This window comes from Azolla caroliniana, unplaced genomic scaffold, assembly GCF_043228905.1.
Source record: "Azolla caroliniana isolate FFs.n. ecotype wild unplaced genomic scaffold, voAzoCaro1.0.p SCAF_7, whole genome shotgun sequence".
Taxonomy (NCBI): Eukaryota; Viridiplantae; Streptophyta; class Polypodiopsida; order Salviniales; family Salviniaceae; genus Azolla; species Azolla caroliniana.
The window spans coordinates 15,011,172-15,024,928 of record NW_028230442.1 but is presented as its reverse complement, the minus strand read 5'-3'; the positions used below and the strand labels follow the sequence as shown (position 1 = coordinate 15,024,928).

Here is a 13,757-nt window from a genome sequence, read left to right as displayed (position 1 = left end):
GATGAGATGGATTCCCTACATGAGAACCACACATACGAACTGACGGAGTTGCTGAAAGGAAAGAGGGCACTCCAGAACAAGTGGGTGTACAAGCTGAAACCGGGAGACGCCGGAAATCCACCAAGGTATAAGGCCCAGATCGTGGTGAAGGGCTTCTAGCAGAATAAAGGACTGGACTTCAATGAGATCTTTGCCACGGTAGTAAAGATGACATCCATCTAGACATTATTGGGCATAACGGCAAGCATGGACCTCGAGGTAGAGCAACTGGACATCAAGATGACATTCCTACATGGCAACCTCGAAGAAGAGATCTACATGCACCAATCAGAAGGATTTGAGAAGAAAGGGAAGGAGCACTTGGTGTGCCGGTTGAAGAAGAGCCTATACGGTTTGAATCAAGCTCCCCGACAATGGTACCAGAAGTTCGACTCCTTCATGATGGATCAAGGGTACCACAAGACGTAAGCCGATCACTACGTGTTTGTAAAGAAATTTGACGGAGAAGATTTCTTGATATTGCTCCTGTATGTGGACGGCATGTTGATTGTCAGACGAGACCAAGTCAAGATACGAATGCTAAAGAAGGCCCTAAACCGGACCTTCTCAATGAAAGACTTGGGTCCGACAAGACAGATATTAGGGATGCACATAATCCGAGACCGGTCGGAGAAGTTGTTGTGGTTGTCATAGGAGAAGTATGTGACAAAGGTGCTTCAAAGGTTCAACATGTTGGAGGCGAAACCAGTCGGATCGACACTTTCGACAAATTGCAAGTTGTCCGGAAAGCAAAGCCCAAAGACAAAGGCAGAGAAGTCGGATATGACGAAAATACCATATGCCTCGGCCGTCTGAAGCTTAATGTACGCAATGGTGTGCACCCGGCCAGATATTGCATATGTTGTCGGAGTAGTTAGCCGGTTCATGAGCAATCCGACAAACTTTGGCAATTCATTTCAAACCTTGGATCGACGATCCCTGACTTGCCAAGCTTGAGGGGGAGTACAAGAGAGAACCGGATACCGTCTGAACCAGATGCCAACCGACGCGGACATCAATTGAAAGGAACCGTCCTGAGTTAAGCTTGAGGGGGCGTATTGAGAATCAAGCTCAACCTAGTCCAGTGTGTGAACACACCCTTTGAGAATCTATGATCACTCAAAGGTCAAATGTCACACTACTACTCTCTACACAAAAACTATGTGTCATAGAATCAAATTCTATGACACATAACTAATCAGTTCCATATCCCCCATGACTAATGAAATTTCACATTCCCCAAGAGAGAGTGGCTGTTGTAGTGGAGTTAATGAAGAGAGAGGGTAACCTTATATAAAGCACCCTCCTCCTACTTCATAAGGTGTCAGTTGTCCTCCCTTGTAATGCTACATTTTGTAATTGATATTCTCCTTGTTAACATACAATCTTCTTCTTGAGTACTTCATATTTCTCTCTTATCTATATTTTGTTTTCTCTTCTCTCATCTCTATCCTCTTATGCATACACATAACACACATCTCTTCCGCTGCACAGAATCATATTCGATTCTTTACATTATATTATAATAATAATAGTTAATCGGCCGACTGGTCGACTCGATTGTCCGACTCACAAGTCGACAATCTAGTTGATTCATCTAGCCAACTCCTTCTATCGACTATCCAATCGGTTCGACCAACCGACTTTGTCTTTGACCATCCAGTCGACCCGACTAATTGGCCTTGTCTTCGACCATCCAGTCAGCTCGACTGGTCCACCTATTGTCCTTGACTTGGATCAACCATCCAATACATTCGACCCACAAAGTCGACTTGCTGGTCAATCCAGCCGATCGACCATAACTCGACTATCGACTTCTCCCATTCGGTTGTCGACTTCTCCCATTAGGAGGGACAATATCCTAATAGAAAGATGGAGAGGAAGAGAAAACGACAGTTACATAGTTATAGCTCAAGAAATACTATTACATTACATTGAACTATATTACGAGGGTTAGTTCCCCTTATTTATAGTTGAGGTAACTAAGCCCTAACTCTAAGTGGAGTGTTCACACTAGGATACAAATGGGTAAAGTGGGACTTTTAGCCTAACAATTATTATTGTAAAATTCAGGCATACGAGACAACAATCTATCCCATTGTTCTTCGGTTCGAAAAATGAACCTAAAAAAAACCATGTGGACCTTTATACAAATCCCACACTATTCTTACCTACCATCACATTTAGCCATTGAGCTACCCAATTTACCAATTTGAAAGGACTTTTCCCTAGTATGAAGAAGCAAATATATTGTCATGTAAAATATCATGGAGTGCTTCATTAGCAATCACACGATTGCTTCCCGATATTGATCTTTCATCTCTTTCTCCTCACCTTCTCCCATAACATGTGTGCATGATGGTTTTGACATCATATCTATATCCAACTCATGCATATTATTATCGCCATTCTTTTGTTTCTTCCAAATAACATCTTCTTCGTCTCCTTTGTCTCTCTATTTATCTCTCGTTTATCCATTTATCCATCCCTTCCATGAATACTATGCCCCAATTATAAGGAAAAGGAAAGTAAGAGAAAGATGATTAACCGATAATATATAAGATAACATTCAAGCTTTGTGTAGAATAATAACGTTGATGCAACACTCTCCCAATTGGGCTGATGTAACTAATTTGTTTGAACACTAGAAATCTTCTCTTAAACTTCTCTCTCTCTCTCTCTCTTATTGTAATTAGCTTACCTTAGAGGTAAGTTGTTATACTACTAACACTAGTTCTTGGGTTCGAAACCCAAATTTCTCACTTCTCTATTACTTCAAACATATATCTTAGTTCACTAGATGCCACTCTAGAATGTAAGGGTTGAACCCATGACCTCTTGGACTCCATTGGGCAACCTCTCTCTCTCTCTCTTTATCGTAATTAGCTTACCCTAATGGTAAGTCGATAACTCTACAAGCATTGTGTCTTGGGTTCGAAACCCAATTTTCTCACCTCTCTATTATATATATCCTATTTCACTAGATGCCACTGTGGAATGTAGGGGTTGAACCCATGACCACCTGGTCTCCATTGGGCAACCTTACCAACTGAGCTCTCTCTCTCTCTCTCTCTCTCTCTCTATTTTGTAGTACAAAATTCACAGAAACAGTACTTGGAGCGGTATCGTTTGGGAGAAATAGGTAAATTTTAGGGGCACATTTGTAATTTTCTAAAACTGGAAGGGTTTTAGGAGGGGCTTTTGAAGAAAACGAAGAAGTAGAAGCAGGCAGGGAAATTAGGGTTTCTGCGCGATCGCGAGAGGTCGCCATGGATCCCTACAGTTTTCTCCGAGCCTTAGATTCCCGCGCGCCTTTCCAATCTAGCTTCAATGGTCTACTCAATGGGCTGAATCCCCTCACCACTCTCAGTGGACTTGGGCCTTCTATGAACACAGACCTAATTCCTGGCCTATCTTCTTCTTCTGCTTCACCTTCTGCTGACGCACCTGTTGATGTGAGAGGGAAAGGAAGGATCGCTCGTGAAGAAGCTTCTCTTGAAGCGAAAATTGTGCAGAAGATCGCTTTAGGGAACGTGGAAACGTTGAAGCCAAACAGTGGAAAGGCCGTTTCGATCGGTGAGCATCAGATCTGTGTCGCTTTCCATGATGATAAAGACTCTGGCTATCGTATATGGGAGTGGCATGGACATCTGTTGATGTTTGATGATGAGGAAGGTTATACTCCTCAGTATATCTATGGAAACCACTTCCAACCGCTTGAGAAGGCTTCTGATCAAGATGAAACTTTCAAAGTTGCTCTTAAGATTGTTAATAGTGGTACTGAAGTGGCTTCTTCTCGAGGTCTCGGTTCGATCATCGGTGCTTTTGATATAAAACTCGGTGAAGATGAATCTGCACCCTCTACCAATCGTCTTCTTGGAAATAACATTCTTCATCGCAACAATGGTAAGAAGGATTTGGCTCTAGCTTCTTCTTCGATGTTATTAGTTAAGAAATAACGTGCAGAAAGAAAGTGAATGATGGGAAATAACTCTTATAGAAATGTTGCTGGCTTGATTTTCGACCTGTAATTAAGTATGCCATTGTTGGTTGAGTTTTGAAGGCTTCGATCTCTTCCATTTCCCCTGATACATCTGGTGTTAAGTCTAATATTAACTTGCATTCATGGTAATGATCATTAAGTCTGCCTTAATGGTTTGAGGTGTAATTATTTACAGGAAAATTTGGTTTTCAGCCTTATTTGCGGTTATAGTTTTATGATCTTACAGTACTTCTTATGAAATATGGCGTTTTTGGTTAAAAATTTAAAGAGAAATATTTGAAAATATGTTCACACCTAATTTGTATTCATGTTAATGGTTATTTGGTCATTGCTTTTCTTTTGATGGTTAAATTTGAGTTTAGGCCTATTTTGTACTAATACCAGACTTTAATTTTGAGTTTGGCTCTAACCTTTTTTTATTGTTAGAAGTGGCATGTAGAATGTTGGAACTAACTCACAGAAAAAATTTGGTATGCTTTTTGACATTTAATGAAGTATGCTGTTGTTAATTGATCTTTGATTGAAGTAGCTGATATGATGGTGGAAATAACCCTATATAGCCTGTGTTCTGACTTGTAATCAAGTATGCTGTTAGATTTTTAAACGGAAATCTTTGGTTTCAATCTGACTTGGTATTATTCTTTCACATCAGTCATCATCAAGTATGCAATGGGCAGATGAATTTTAAGAGAGGAAACTTGGGTTTGGCTATAATTTATATTGATGGGTTTATATTCTGAATGCTTCTTTGATGTGAAGAAATAACTTATAGAACTGATGAAAGTGGAAATGGAACTTATAAATTTTGACTTGTTAATAAGTTTTCCATCGATGGTTTATGTTTAAGCAGAAATCTTTCCATGGACCTTGGAAAAATGGCTTTAATCCTCATCTGTATTTGTGATCTGCGCCTCAGAAAATTATTTTCGAGACTAATTTATATTCAGCATATTATATCTGTGCTTATAAAATATTCATAGATGGTAATTTAGACTCGTTTTGATTAATTTATATTGATGGTCTCATATTCTCTCTGCTTCTTCGGTGTGAAGAAATAACTTATACAACTGACGAAGTGGAGGTGGAAGTGCAATTGATGGTCATGTGCTTTTGTATTTGTAATTTAGTATGTCATTTATGTTTTTATGTTTAAGAACGAATCTTTCCATGGACCTTGGAAAAATAGCTTTAATTCTCATCCCTATTGATGGTCTATTCCTCTCAGAAAATGATTTCTGAGACTAATTTATATCCAGTATATTATATTAGTGGTCATAAATATTCATAGATTGTAATTTAAATTGTTTTTTTACTGTAAATTATATTGATTATACCGTAAGTCCTGTTGTAATAGCACTGATGGTTATGTGAAATTTGAGTGTAGTTCCTACTCATGGGTCTATACTAATGCTGTGAATTGTTGTGTTGTAATTTGTAAACAATAATACTTCCATTTTCTTTGAAGAATGAGTTTTGAGTGTAATTTGTGGTCATAGTGTAATTTGTGGTTATAGTGCTATTAGTAATTATTCATGCTATTGAGTTATGCTTGCTAATATGTGTTTTGGTGTAATGGAATAGTTTAGAGCCTGGTTGTGCTAAATGAAGAGAGTATCATAATTAACAATGTCACTGGTGTTATGGTTTTTAATGAATTTCTTCTGCCAAGTATATATTTAAAAGGAATTTCTTCTGGCCAACCATATATTTAATTTGCCCAGCCTTTTTTGTTGTCTCAAAACATGCCACAATAGGTTTGATTTTAAGGGATAGGGGGTCATTATTAAGAATGTGACTGACATGTGAGGAGTTTCAAAGGAATTTTTTCTGGTCTAATAATCTTCTGAGGCTACACAGTTTTTTTTTTGTTTCAAAAGTACAGATAATGTTAAGTTATCACATGTTAAGTGTTCACTATACTTTTCTACTAGTTTGTAAGGCCCAGAAATTAAAATTTCAAGTCACATGTCAAAGGTCTATTTATGAAAGCCATGTTCTGCAAGATTTTGAAATAAAAACTCAAACTTTTTGTGTGAAGAGGCTATTTTGGTTGGTTATTTCTTCTATCCCTTGTCACTTCAATTGTGTATTCAAGGCAATATTGATGCTTATGGTGCTTCGTTGCATTGATTGAAATGGTCCTAGTTCCTTTAAGGCTGCTATTTTTCTCATGAGGTGTCTCGTGATTCTTTATTTATCAATCCACAATGTTCTCATTCTTAGTTTTGATGACATTTTTTGTGCAACATTGGGGTTTGCATTTTGTATGCCAATATATCAAAGCAATGTATGAATATTGTTTAATTTATGTTCAACCCATCACTTCTGGACAATGTTCAGGACTCAAGAAAATTAGTTCTCATTATGCTTATGGTATTGTGGCGTATGACATGAGCCTCACATATATTCTTGGGATGTATAGACTTGTTCAAAGTGGAATAGAAGCTCGTGGACCGGATCCTTTTATGAAATTCTTGAGAAGGTGTCAACTTGTATAATGTAATGAAAAAAAGTTTTAGCTTGAAGAATAGTTGTACATTTTTATATTTAAACCTTGCTAAGCACAACAATATGGAAGCTATGTTAATTTCAAAGAGTTTTCAGGCAATGACCACCGAGTTTTACTTTCATGCTGAATTGGAATATCAATTTTAAAGATCAAGCATGAGGATGTGGTGGTTAGCTTATTCCTAAAATTGGGTGGGTGTAAGAACGTTTTATAGTTCAATAAATGAAGAGGACCAAATATATTATTGTGTCTCAAATTGACGAGGATATATTGTTTTGCTTTTATTTTTTTAGCAAAAAAAAACTTCCATTAGTTATAAATTTTTACAAATTAGAATGTTGTATACAAATACCGGTAGGGATGTGATAGTTCCATGATCTTCCATCTTATATGGAGGCCTGCTGACTCAAGAAAGGGAGAGGACAACCATTGTTGGATGAAGGCTAATCATTGTCTACATCCAACAATGGTCGTCCTCTCCTTGAGGATATTTGTTCCTTTGATCTCATGCAATGTTGCAAAAATTTTACCTAAATATGCTCATAATTTTAAAAAGTATGTTTTAGCTTTTTGGAATTATCTACTCAATTGAAGTTGATCCAATTGAAAAGAGTAGAATGATAGTGGAATGCAACTTTACAAAACTAACAAGTGACATATGTAGTTTGACTCATTAGTGACACATTGATAGTGAGGCATTCAGCACCTAGTCAAGCTCTTGTAAACTATTTGGAAAGCTCTTGAGGAAAGATATAAAAAAGGTTAGAACATCATAAAAGATTGCTTCTAGTCATAACATTTGGTGAGCATAGAATCTTCTTTATTTCTTTGCTAATGATAAAGCTTGATTTCTACATGCTCTTTTGAGCACAACGTGCAAGAATATCTAAGGGTGTGAATGAAAGAGATGCCTCGTAACATATGTCCCAATTAAAAATAAAATCATGAAGTATACATGGTTAAAGCTTCTGTATGACATTATATATGTATTGATGTATTAATACCACCAAGGTCCATAACTATCATGACGAACCATGTTATTCCAATAAGTTGCTTTATTTTTTGGAGGGTTGAAAAAGGTAAGCATATTTCCATGAACAAGTCACATCTCTCCATGAACTTTTGTGATCAAGGAGATTATTTCCCAACACTTCCATTTCTTTGGAATTGCCAACTAAGTTAGGAAAAAAGGAAAAAGGAAAAACACTTTAATAAATCCTTGTGTGAAAAGTGGGTTGTACAATTTTCGAGCATTACAAATTAGACAAAAGGAGTAAACTTCTCTCAACATATCCGATGCAATAAAATTGGCTACACGCACACCCTCAAGCATAAACTTGATACTTACAATGCAAGAAGTTGTAGTTTCCAATTAGAACACTTGAATTCACACATCTAATTCCATGCTATCTTGGAGGATGTGGAGGGAATAGGCCCACCATATGAGATCTCTACTTAGCTTCGTATGTAACTCATATTGGTAGGATATTCTCCAAACATATTTGTTTCCACATGTTAATTATGGGCAATGTGACTCATCTCACGTTAATTAATGCAATACTTACAACCGAATACTAAAGATAGGAGGGAGAGACATAGATCTTTTCATACATTATACTGTGGCACAAGAGAAAAGGGCCTAAGTAGCAATACTTCTAGTGACATTCAGATAAGAATTGACGAAACTATCATAATAATGATCTAGTAATATTGTGTTACATTATGGGTTACTATAGTCTTACACAACTTTCGGCTGCCATGGTGTGTGCTTGTGCAAAAACCACGAGGAAAGAAAAAGGTTGTTTTTATATCATGGGGTCACACAGTGTTGAGGTTTGAAGGACATAGTTGGGCGAGAGGGAAGAAGGGGTGGAAATAGGAGCCAGTGAGGATATGACGTGCGAGCAAGCGATTGGCTCGATCCGTCAGGTGTACACCATCCCAATTGATGTAGGTCCCTGGATTCACACATGACAATGCGGTTAAATATTGGCCGTGCACATGATTGCTTGTACCACATTGCACTCCATAATCGTAGTTGTGCTTCCCTCCTACTCCACAACACGCACGGGTTGTATACTCGAACCCTGTTAACCATGCATGTGAATTCATCAAATATTTCAATATGACAAGACTTCTATCTTCTTATTACAAACAATTTGCAAAGAGGTGGTATGTCCATCATTTAATTAATTGGCACACCCATAGAACCTTGTTTATACTCCTACATTTTTTCTTCATCCATAAAAGCAAGAAATGTGCACATGCTTCACATTGAAGTCCTTTAAATGGACCAAGTGGTCCACATAGAATTACTACAATGACAACGCCTTTAAATTCAGTTGCGTGAGTGAATAAAGAAAACAAACATGTTGGAAATCACTAGGATATGTATAAAGGAAGTATAGAATTACTACGATGACAACGCCTTTAAATTCAGTCATATAAGTGAATAAATAAAACAAACATACTGGAAATCACTAGGATAAATAGTGAAAAAGAAACTTCAAACCATATATATTGTAAAAAGATATAACTTTGCGACACCCTCACATATCCTCGCAATCTCTTAAAGTCAATATCATCAATATGCAAAGATTAGTTAGACTAAAATTGATATGATGTTTTTGTAAAGATATACACACGGAAACTGATACAATGTGTTGTTCTCCATATTTATCAAGATACAACTTTAAGGCTAAAAGGCAAAAGGACCTATAAGAAAAGTTTCATTACTTACGTGACCTAGTTGTGTTTGCACATATTTTAATATAAACAACATTGACACTATTCACTATATACACAATGTTAACTTCCGGAGTTTTTCATGTAGCAACTAGGTTGAGTATGCATTACCCAAGACAATTATTTATGTCTTACAATTCACAAATTTCAATGCAATTGTGCTGTAAATTCTTTTATGGGTGTAGAACCAATGTTAGCATGAAAGCACTTGCTCTATCATTTGTAGTTTCACATGTCGGGGAATCAAAGAGAAGGGATTGACGAATTTTTTGGGTCTATAAATCAACAGAGCTAGTTTTCCAAGGTGGAAGGAACTGAGTCGAAGAGGAAAGGTTTTAGTTTTCCTAGGATCAAGTAAAGAAAAGGTAAAATCAAAGGATGACCCAATCCAAGAAAAGGTAAAATGCAAAGGACTCGTGTGTTTTAAGAAGTCTTTTTGTGGTGTTCGGGTGGACATCGGACAATGTGCATTTTCTGCATAAGATTTTGTGGTAGGAGTTGGGGCAGGCAGTAATAAGTTTGCGAAAGGACTGAGCATCGTGTAAGATGTTTGTATATTAAGAAAAGATGTATTCGAGAAGCAATCTTTATTTTTGAGCTAGGATGGGGTGAGAACTAGTCAAGAAAAGGAGTTGTTTTTCGAGGTGAATTATGATGCATTTGTACATTATCACCTCATTTAAGACATATGAAGAAAGTGTATTTATTTATTTGCTTATTTTTGGGAGTCTACGAGAGACCAAGAATTTTTATAACATTCTCTACTGTAAAATTTTATAACTAATGGAAGGAGTTTTGTTTTTGGAAAAAAAGAAAAGAAAAAGAAGAGAAACCAAGAAAGAGCGGGAATAGAGGAAATAAAGCAACAACAGAGGAGTCAAAATACCATTTAGTATGAAGGAAATAGAGCATGTTCCACAATGAACTCGGAAATGGAGAGAAAGAGAGAAGGAATGTTGAGAAACAAAAGACAAGGTGTGGGTGCCCATGTGCGCATTCCTAAGGATGGATCCTAATGTGCCCATGTGCACACGAGATGTTTAGGATCCACTTCCAATTAAGTTTTCTTGACAATGTCAAACATTGTGAGCTTTTGTCAGCCAAGGCTCAAAGTGTACCTTGGAGGGTCTCCGGGAATGTCCGAACATTCCGAGAATTCAAACACACTTGTGTCCAAGTGAGCGTCAAGCTAGTGTTACCTAAGCTTGTGAACTTTAGGTGTCTCATGTGGGAATCTTTATATAATTCTAAGATTTCTAAGTGATGGGATGACCTAATAAACACTTTTTAGAGACCACAAGAGAACAATCACACACATGACATGCTTGGTGATCTTAGTGAATTAGACCATGTAACGAATTAAAGAAGACAAGGGGAATCATCGAGGAGAAGTGTTTTCGAGTGATCGGGTTACCGAAGCGAGGCGCGTTTTGGACCATGGCGTAGAGGACGGAGTATGTGTCGACATAGACGATAGATGCGGCTGGGAATTGGTCGGCGAGGAGAGCCAGCTGAGCTTTGAGGAGGCGGTTGTAGAAGACGACGGCTTCGTTGAAGGGCCGCGCACATCCGTGCTCGTCGAGGTCTGCGGCCGAGTGAGGGAATTGCGAGAGCACCAATGGTAGGCACCCTTGCGGCCCCACGTCCATCACCCAGAATGTCCGAGCCCCACTCTCGTACAGCTCCTACATCACCACATTACATATATATATATGTATATATGTGTCATAGATTTGTATATATGTGGCCAATGTTATACTACTACATTCAAACATTTCAAACCAGATAACACCTCCAAGACTTTCCCTCCAATCCACATGGGCACCATAGCCTTACATTCCTAAAGACATCACTTTCTCTACCAAAACAAAAGTAGGCATATGCTAGAAAACATCAGTTTTCCTTGGTCACTGAAATCAGTTATGGGAAGGTATGCAAGCATAGTGTCAATCTGTGCCTTCCCCCCGGACCGAGTAAATTACCTTCACCGCAGAGCTTATCGAATTGGCTACCCCTGGGAGATAGCTCCTGATCTGCTCAGTATTCATCTTCAGGTTCATGTATGCATGGCTGAAATCGCTCGCGCCAATCTGTATAATGTGAAGCCCCTTCACAAACGACTCCACGGACAATGGCAGGTAGGATTGCGGACCTGCAAGATTAAACAGTCACACTGTAACTTATGTGGTCAGAAGTAATCGAGTTCCATTCTAATGTGTTCAATTATACAACAGGGTCAGCCTAGTTGAGCTTATAGCACATGATTGTCTACGGACCATCGAGGTGTAGTGGTAGCCAACAAAGTTCGAGAACAAGTTGGAGATAAGGAAAACCATAATGTGATGTGAGGGAATCAGTTCACCCTATTCTTTGGTAGCATCTCAAGGTGTATTTTAAGGGCATCAGTTCACCCTATTCTTTGGTAGCATCTCAAGGTGTATTTTAAGGGCATCACCATAATGTATCCTGTGGTAGCCAGATAGTATGCTTACATTGGAAATAATCTCTAACATGTTTCTTTGTCTTATGCTTACATTAGAAATAATCTCTATAACATGTTTCCTTGTCTTATGCTTACATTAGAAATAATCTCTCTAACATGTTTTCCTTGTCTTATGCTTACATTAGAAATAATCTCTCTAACATGTATGTAGCCTACAACTTAAACATCACCCTACTAGACATTGTCCACACTAACTGTTAGAAATCGGTTGGGAATACCCACAACAAATGGCAAGTAAAGCTAGAGATACTTGATTGTTAAAATGTCTCAATAAGTAACCCTGACTAAATGTCAGCAAATCGAGAAGCCAGCCTACCAGTAGTTTTTGTACCCAAATGATTCCGAAGCGTACCTCGGAATGATTCCCCTAATGATCAAGAGGGTTAAAAATCTAATTACAGGCCCTAAATGACTCCTTAAATTTAAATGATATATACCTTTTTGCTCCAATGTGAGGGCCACTTGGTCTTTGAAGACCTTGTATTGGTTCACTTGAATTTGAAGGTTGAAAGGGCTGATATACGAGCGCGTGTTCTTGGCGGTTGCACCCGAAGATGCAAAGTTCGCTCCATGTGTGAAATTGGAGTCCACAGATTGCAGATAAGGGCTCAGAAAAGGCTTCCCAAGGCCTTCAGCTGAAGAATGGCATTACCAATTCATTATTCAAGAGACACCATATATTATACCAAAAATTGTAAGAACTCAAAAAAAAAAAACAGACAGTAAATGTTGGACAAGTTTTTAAGAATGGATTTGTAAATTACAAAGGTAAGAAGTTTAAAGACTAGATATTGTAATTTAGAGAAGTTTAAGTATGTCACTGAAAAGGCTGGGGAGCATTGCTAGTTTAGAGTTGAAGGTGCTCTGATGTGGTTTTCCCCTTTTATAAATAGAAGGTTTTAGGGTTCTGATTTAGAAGCAAGGTTAGGTTTGAAGTTGGATGTAGGGTTAGGGTTAGGGTTAGGGCTAGGGTCGGGTCTGTTTTGGGTGTTTTGAAAGGTTTTAGGGTTATGGGTTTATATGAATTCGCGGTTTATATCTGGCTTAGGCAGGTCAAAATAAAATAAAGATGCGAAGCAGAAAGACAGGATTAAAGCGCTAATTGTCACAGGCATAGACAAGAAGAATCGGAATGAAAGGCACACCCCACACATGATAACAAGATTAAGACTCGATATAATCTGCCAGTATCATGAATTTGAGTACTTCATCTTCTATGAATTACCCAGGAAATCGATGAGGAGGCGCCCATCACTGTATCTGCTGACAGGTTTGTGGAAGAAGGTCTCGCCATAGGGGAGCTCTTCTGCAAGTGTCATGAAGGGGAAGCTGACGTGGATGCCCCCTGTGTCTGAGCTCGAATCCCCAAAGTTGAAAATGGCGGGGAATTCACAGGACCCCCCACCACTTGAGCTTCTAACCACACTCATCAACACACATGAGCAGAAGCAGCTGCAGAAGAAGAAGAAGAAGAATGGAGAGGAAGAAGACATTATTAGCCCAGATCTAATGCCGCCATTGGCCTTCCCTCCTTGTGCAGTCGTGAAGAAGCCCCAAGGAGAAGATGAGAATCTCATGATGAAGCTAGAAGATGCCTAATGATGATGATGATTAGGGCTAAATGATGGGTAAGGATTATAGGGTTGTTGTTGAGGTAAGATTATGAGGAACACATTTTGGGTTAAAAAATTAGCGAGCTAGCTAGCTAGCTAAGCTCCCCATGAATGACAGAGATTAGCTTAAAACTAAAATTAGCAGAAAGAAAAAGGCAACCAAAAAGGAAGGAGGAAAAGGGGGAGGATAACAGGATTAACAACTACACAACTAGCTCCTCCTCCTCCTGCATCATCATCATCATCATCATTTTCATTTTCATTACCATTTTCTGTCTGTGTCTGTCTTTTCTTTCATGGTAAAATGACAAGCAATTTGTTGTAAGAGAGAGAGAGAGATCAGAG

The 13,757-nt window shown here is 38.3% G+C and overlaps 2 protein-coding genes across 2 annotated transcripts; one reads left to right on the top strand and one right to left on the bottom strand.

Annotated features, from left to right (window-relative positions):
- The first annotated feature begins 3,249 nt into the window (after window positions 1-3,249).
- Window positions 3,250-4,192, top strand: LOC147862035 (uncharacterized). Its single transcript, XM_087322976.1, has one exon. It carries the CDS (start codon window positions 3,309-3,311, stop codon window positions 3,996-3,998), a length of 690 nt encoding a protein of 229 aa, XP_087179102.1. The 5' UTR covers window positions 3,250-3,308; the 3' UTR covers window positions 3,999-4,192.
- Window positions 4,193-8,193: 4,001 nt separating this feature from the next.
- LOC147862034 (GDSL esterase/lipase At4g01130-like) lies at window positions 8,194-13,525 on the bottom strand. The gene is made up of 5 exons (XM_087322141.1): window positions 13,025-13,525; window positions 12,237-12,434; window positions 11,279-11,448; window positions 10,711-10,981; window positions 8,194-8,638 (listed from the first exon to the last, which is right to left on the bottom strand). The coding sequence occupies exons 1-5, from the start codon at window positions 13,374-13,376 to the stop codon at window positions 8,370-8,372; spliced, it is 1,260 nt and encodes a 419-aa protein (XP_087178267.1). The 5' UTR covers window positions 13,377-13,525; the 3' UTR covers window positions 8,194-8,369.
- Window positions 13,526-13,757: the final 232 nt, after the last annotated feature.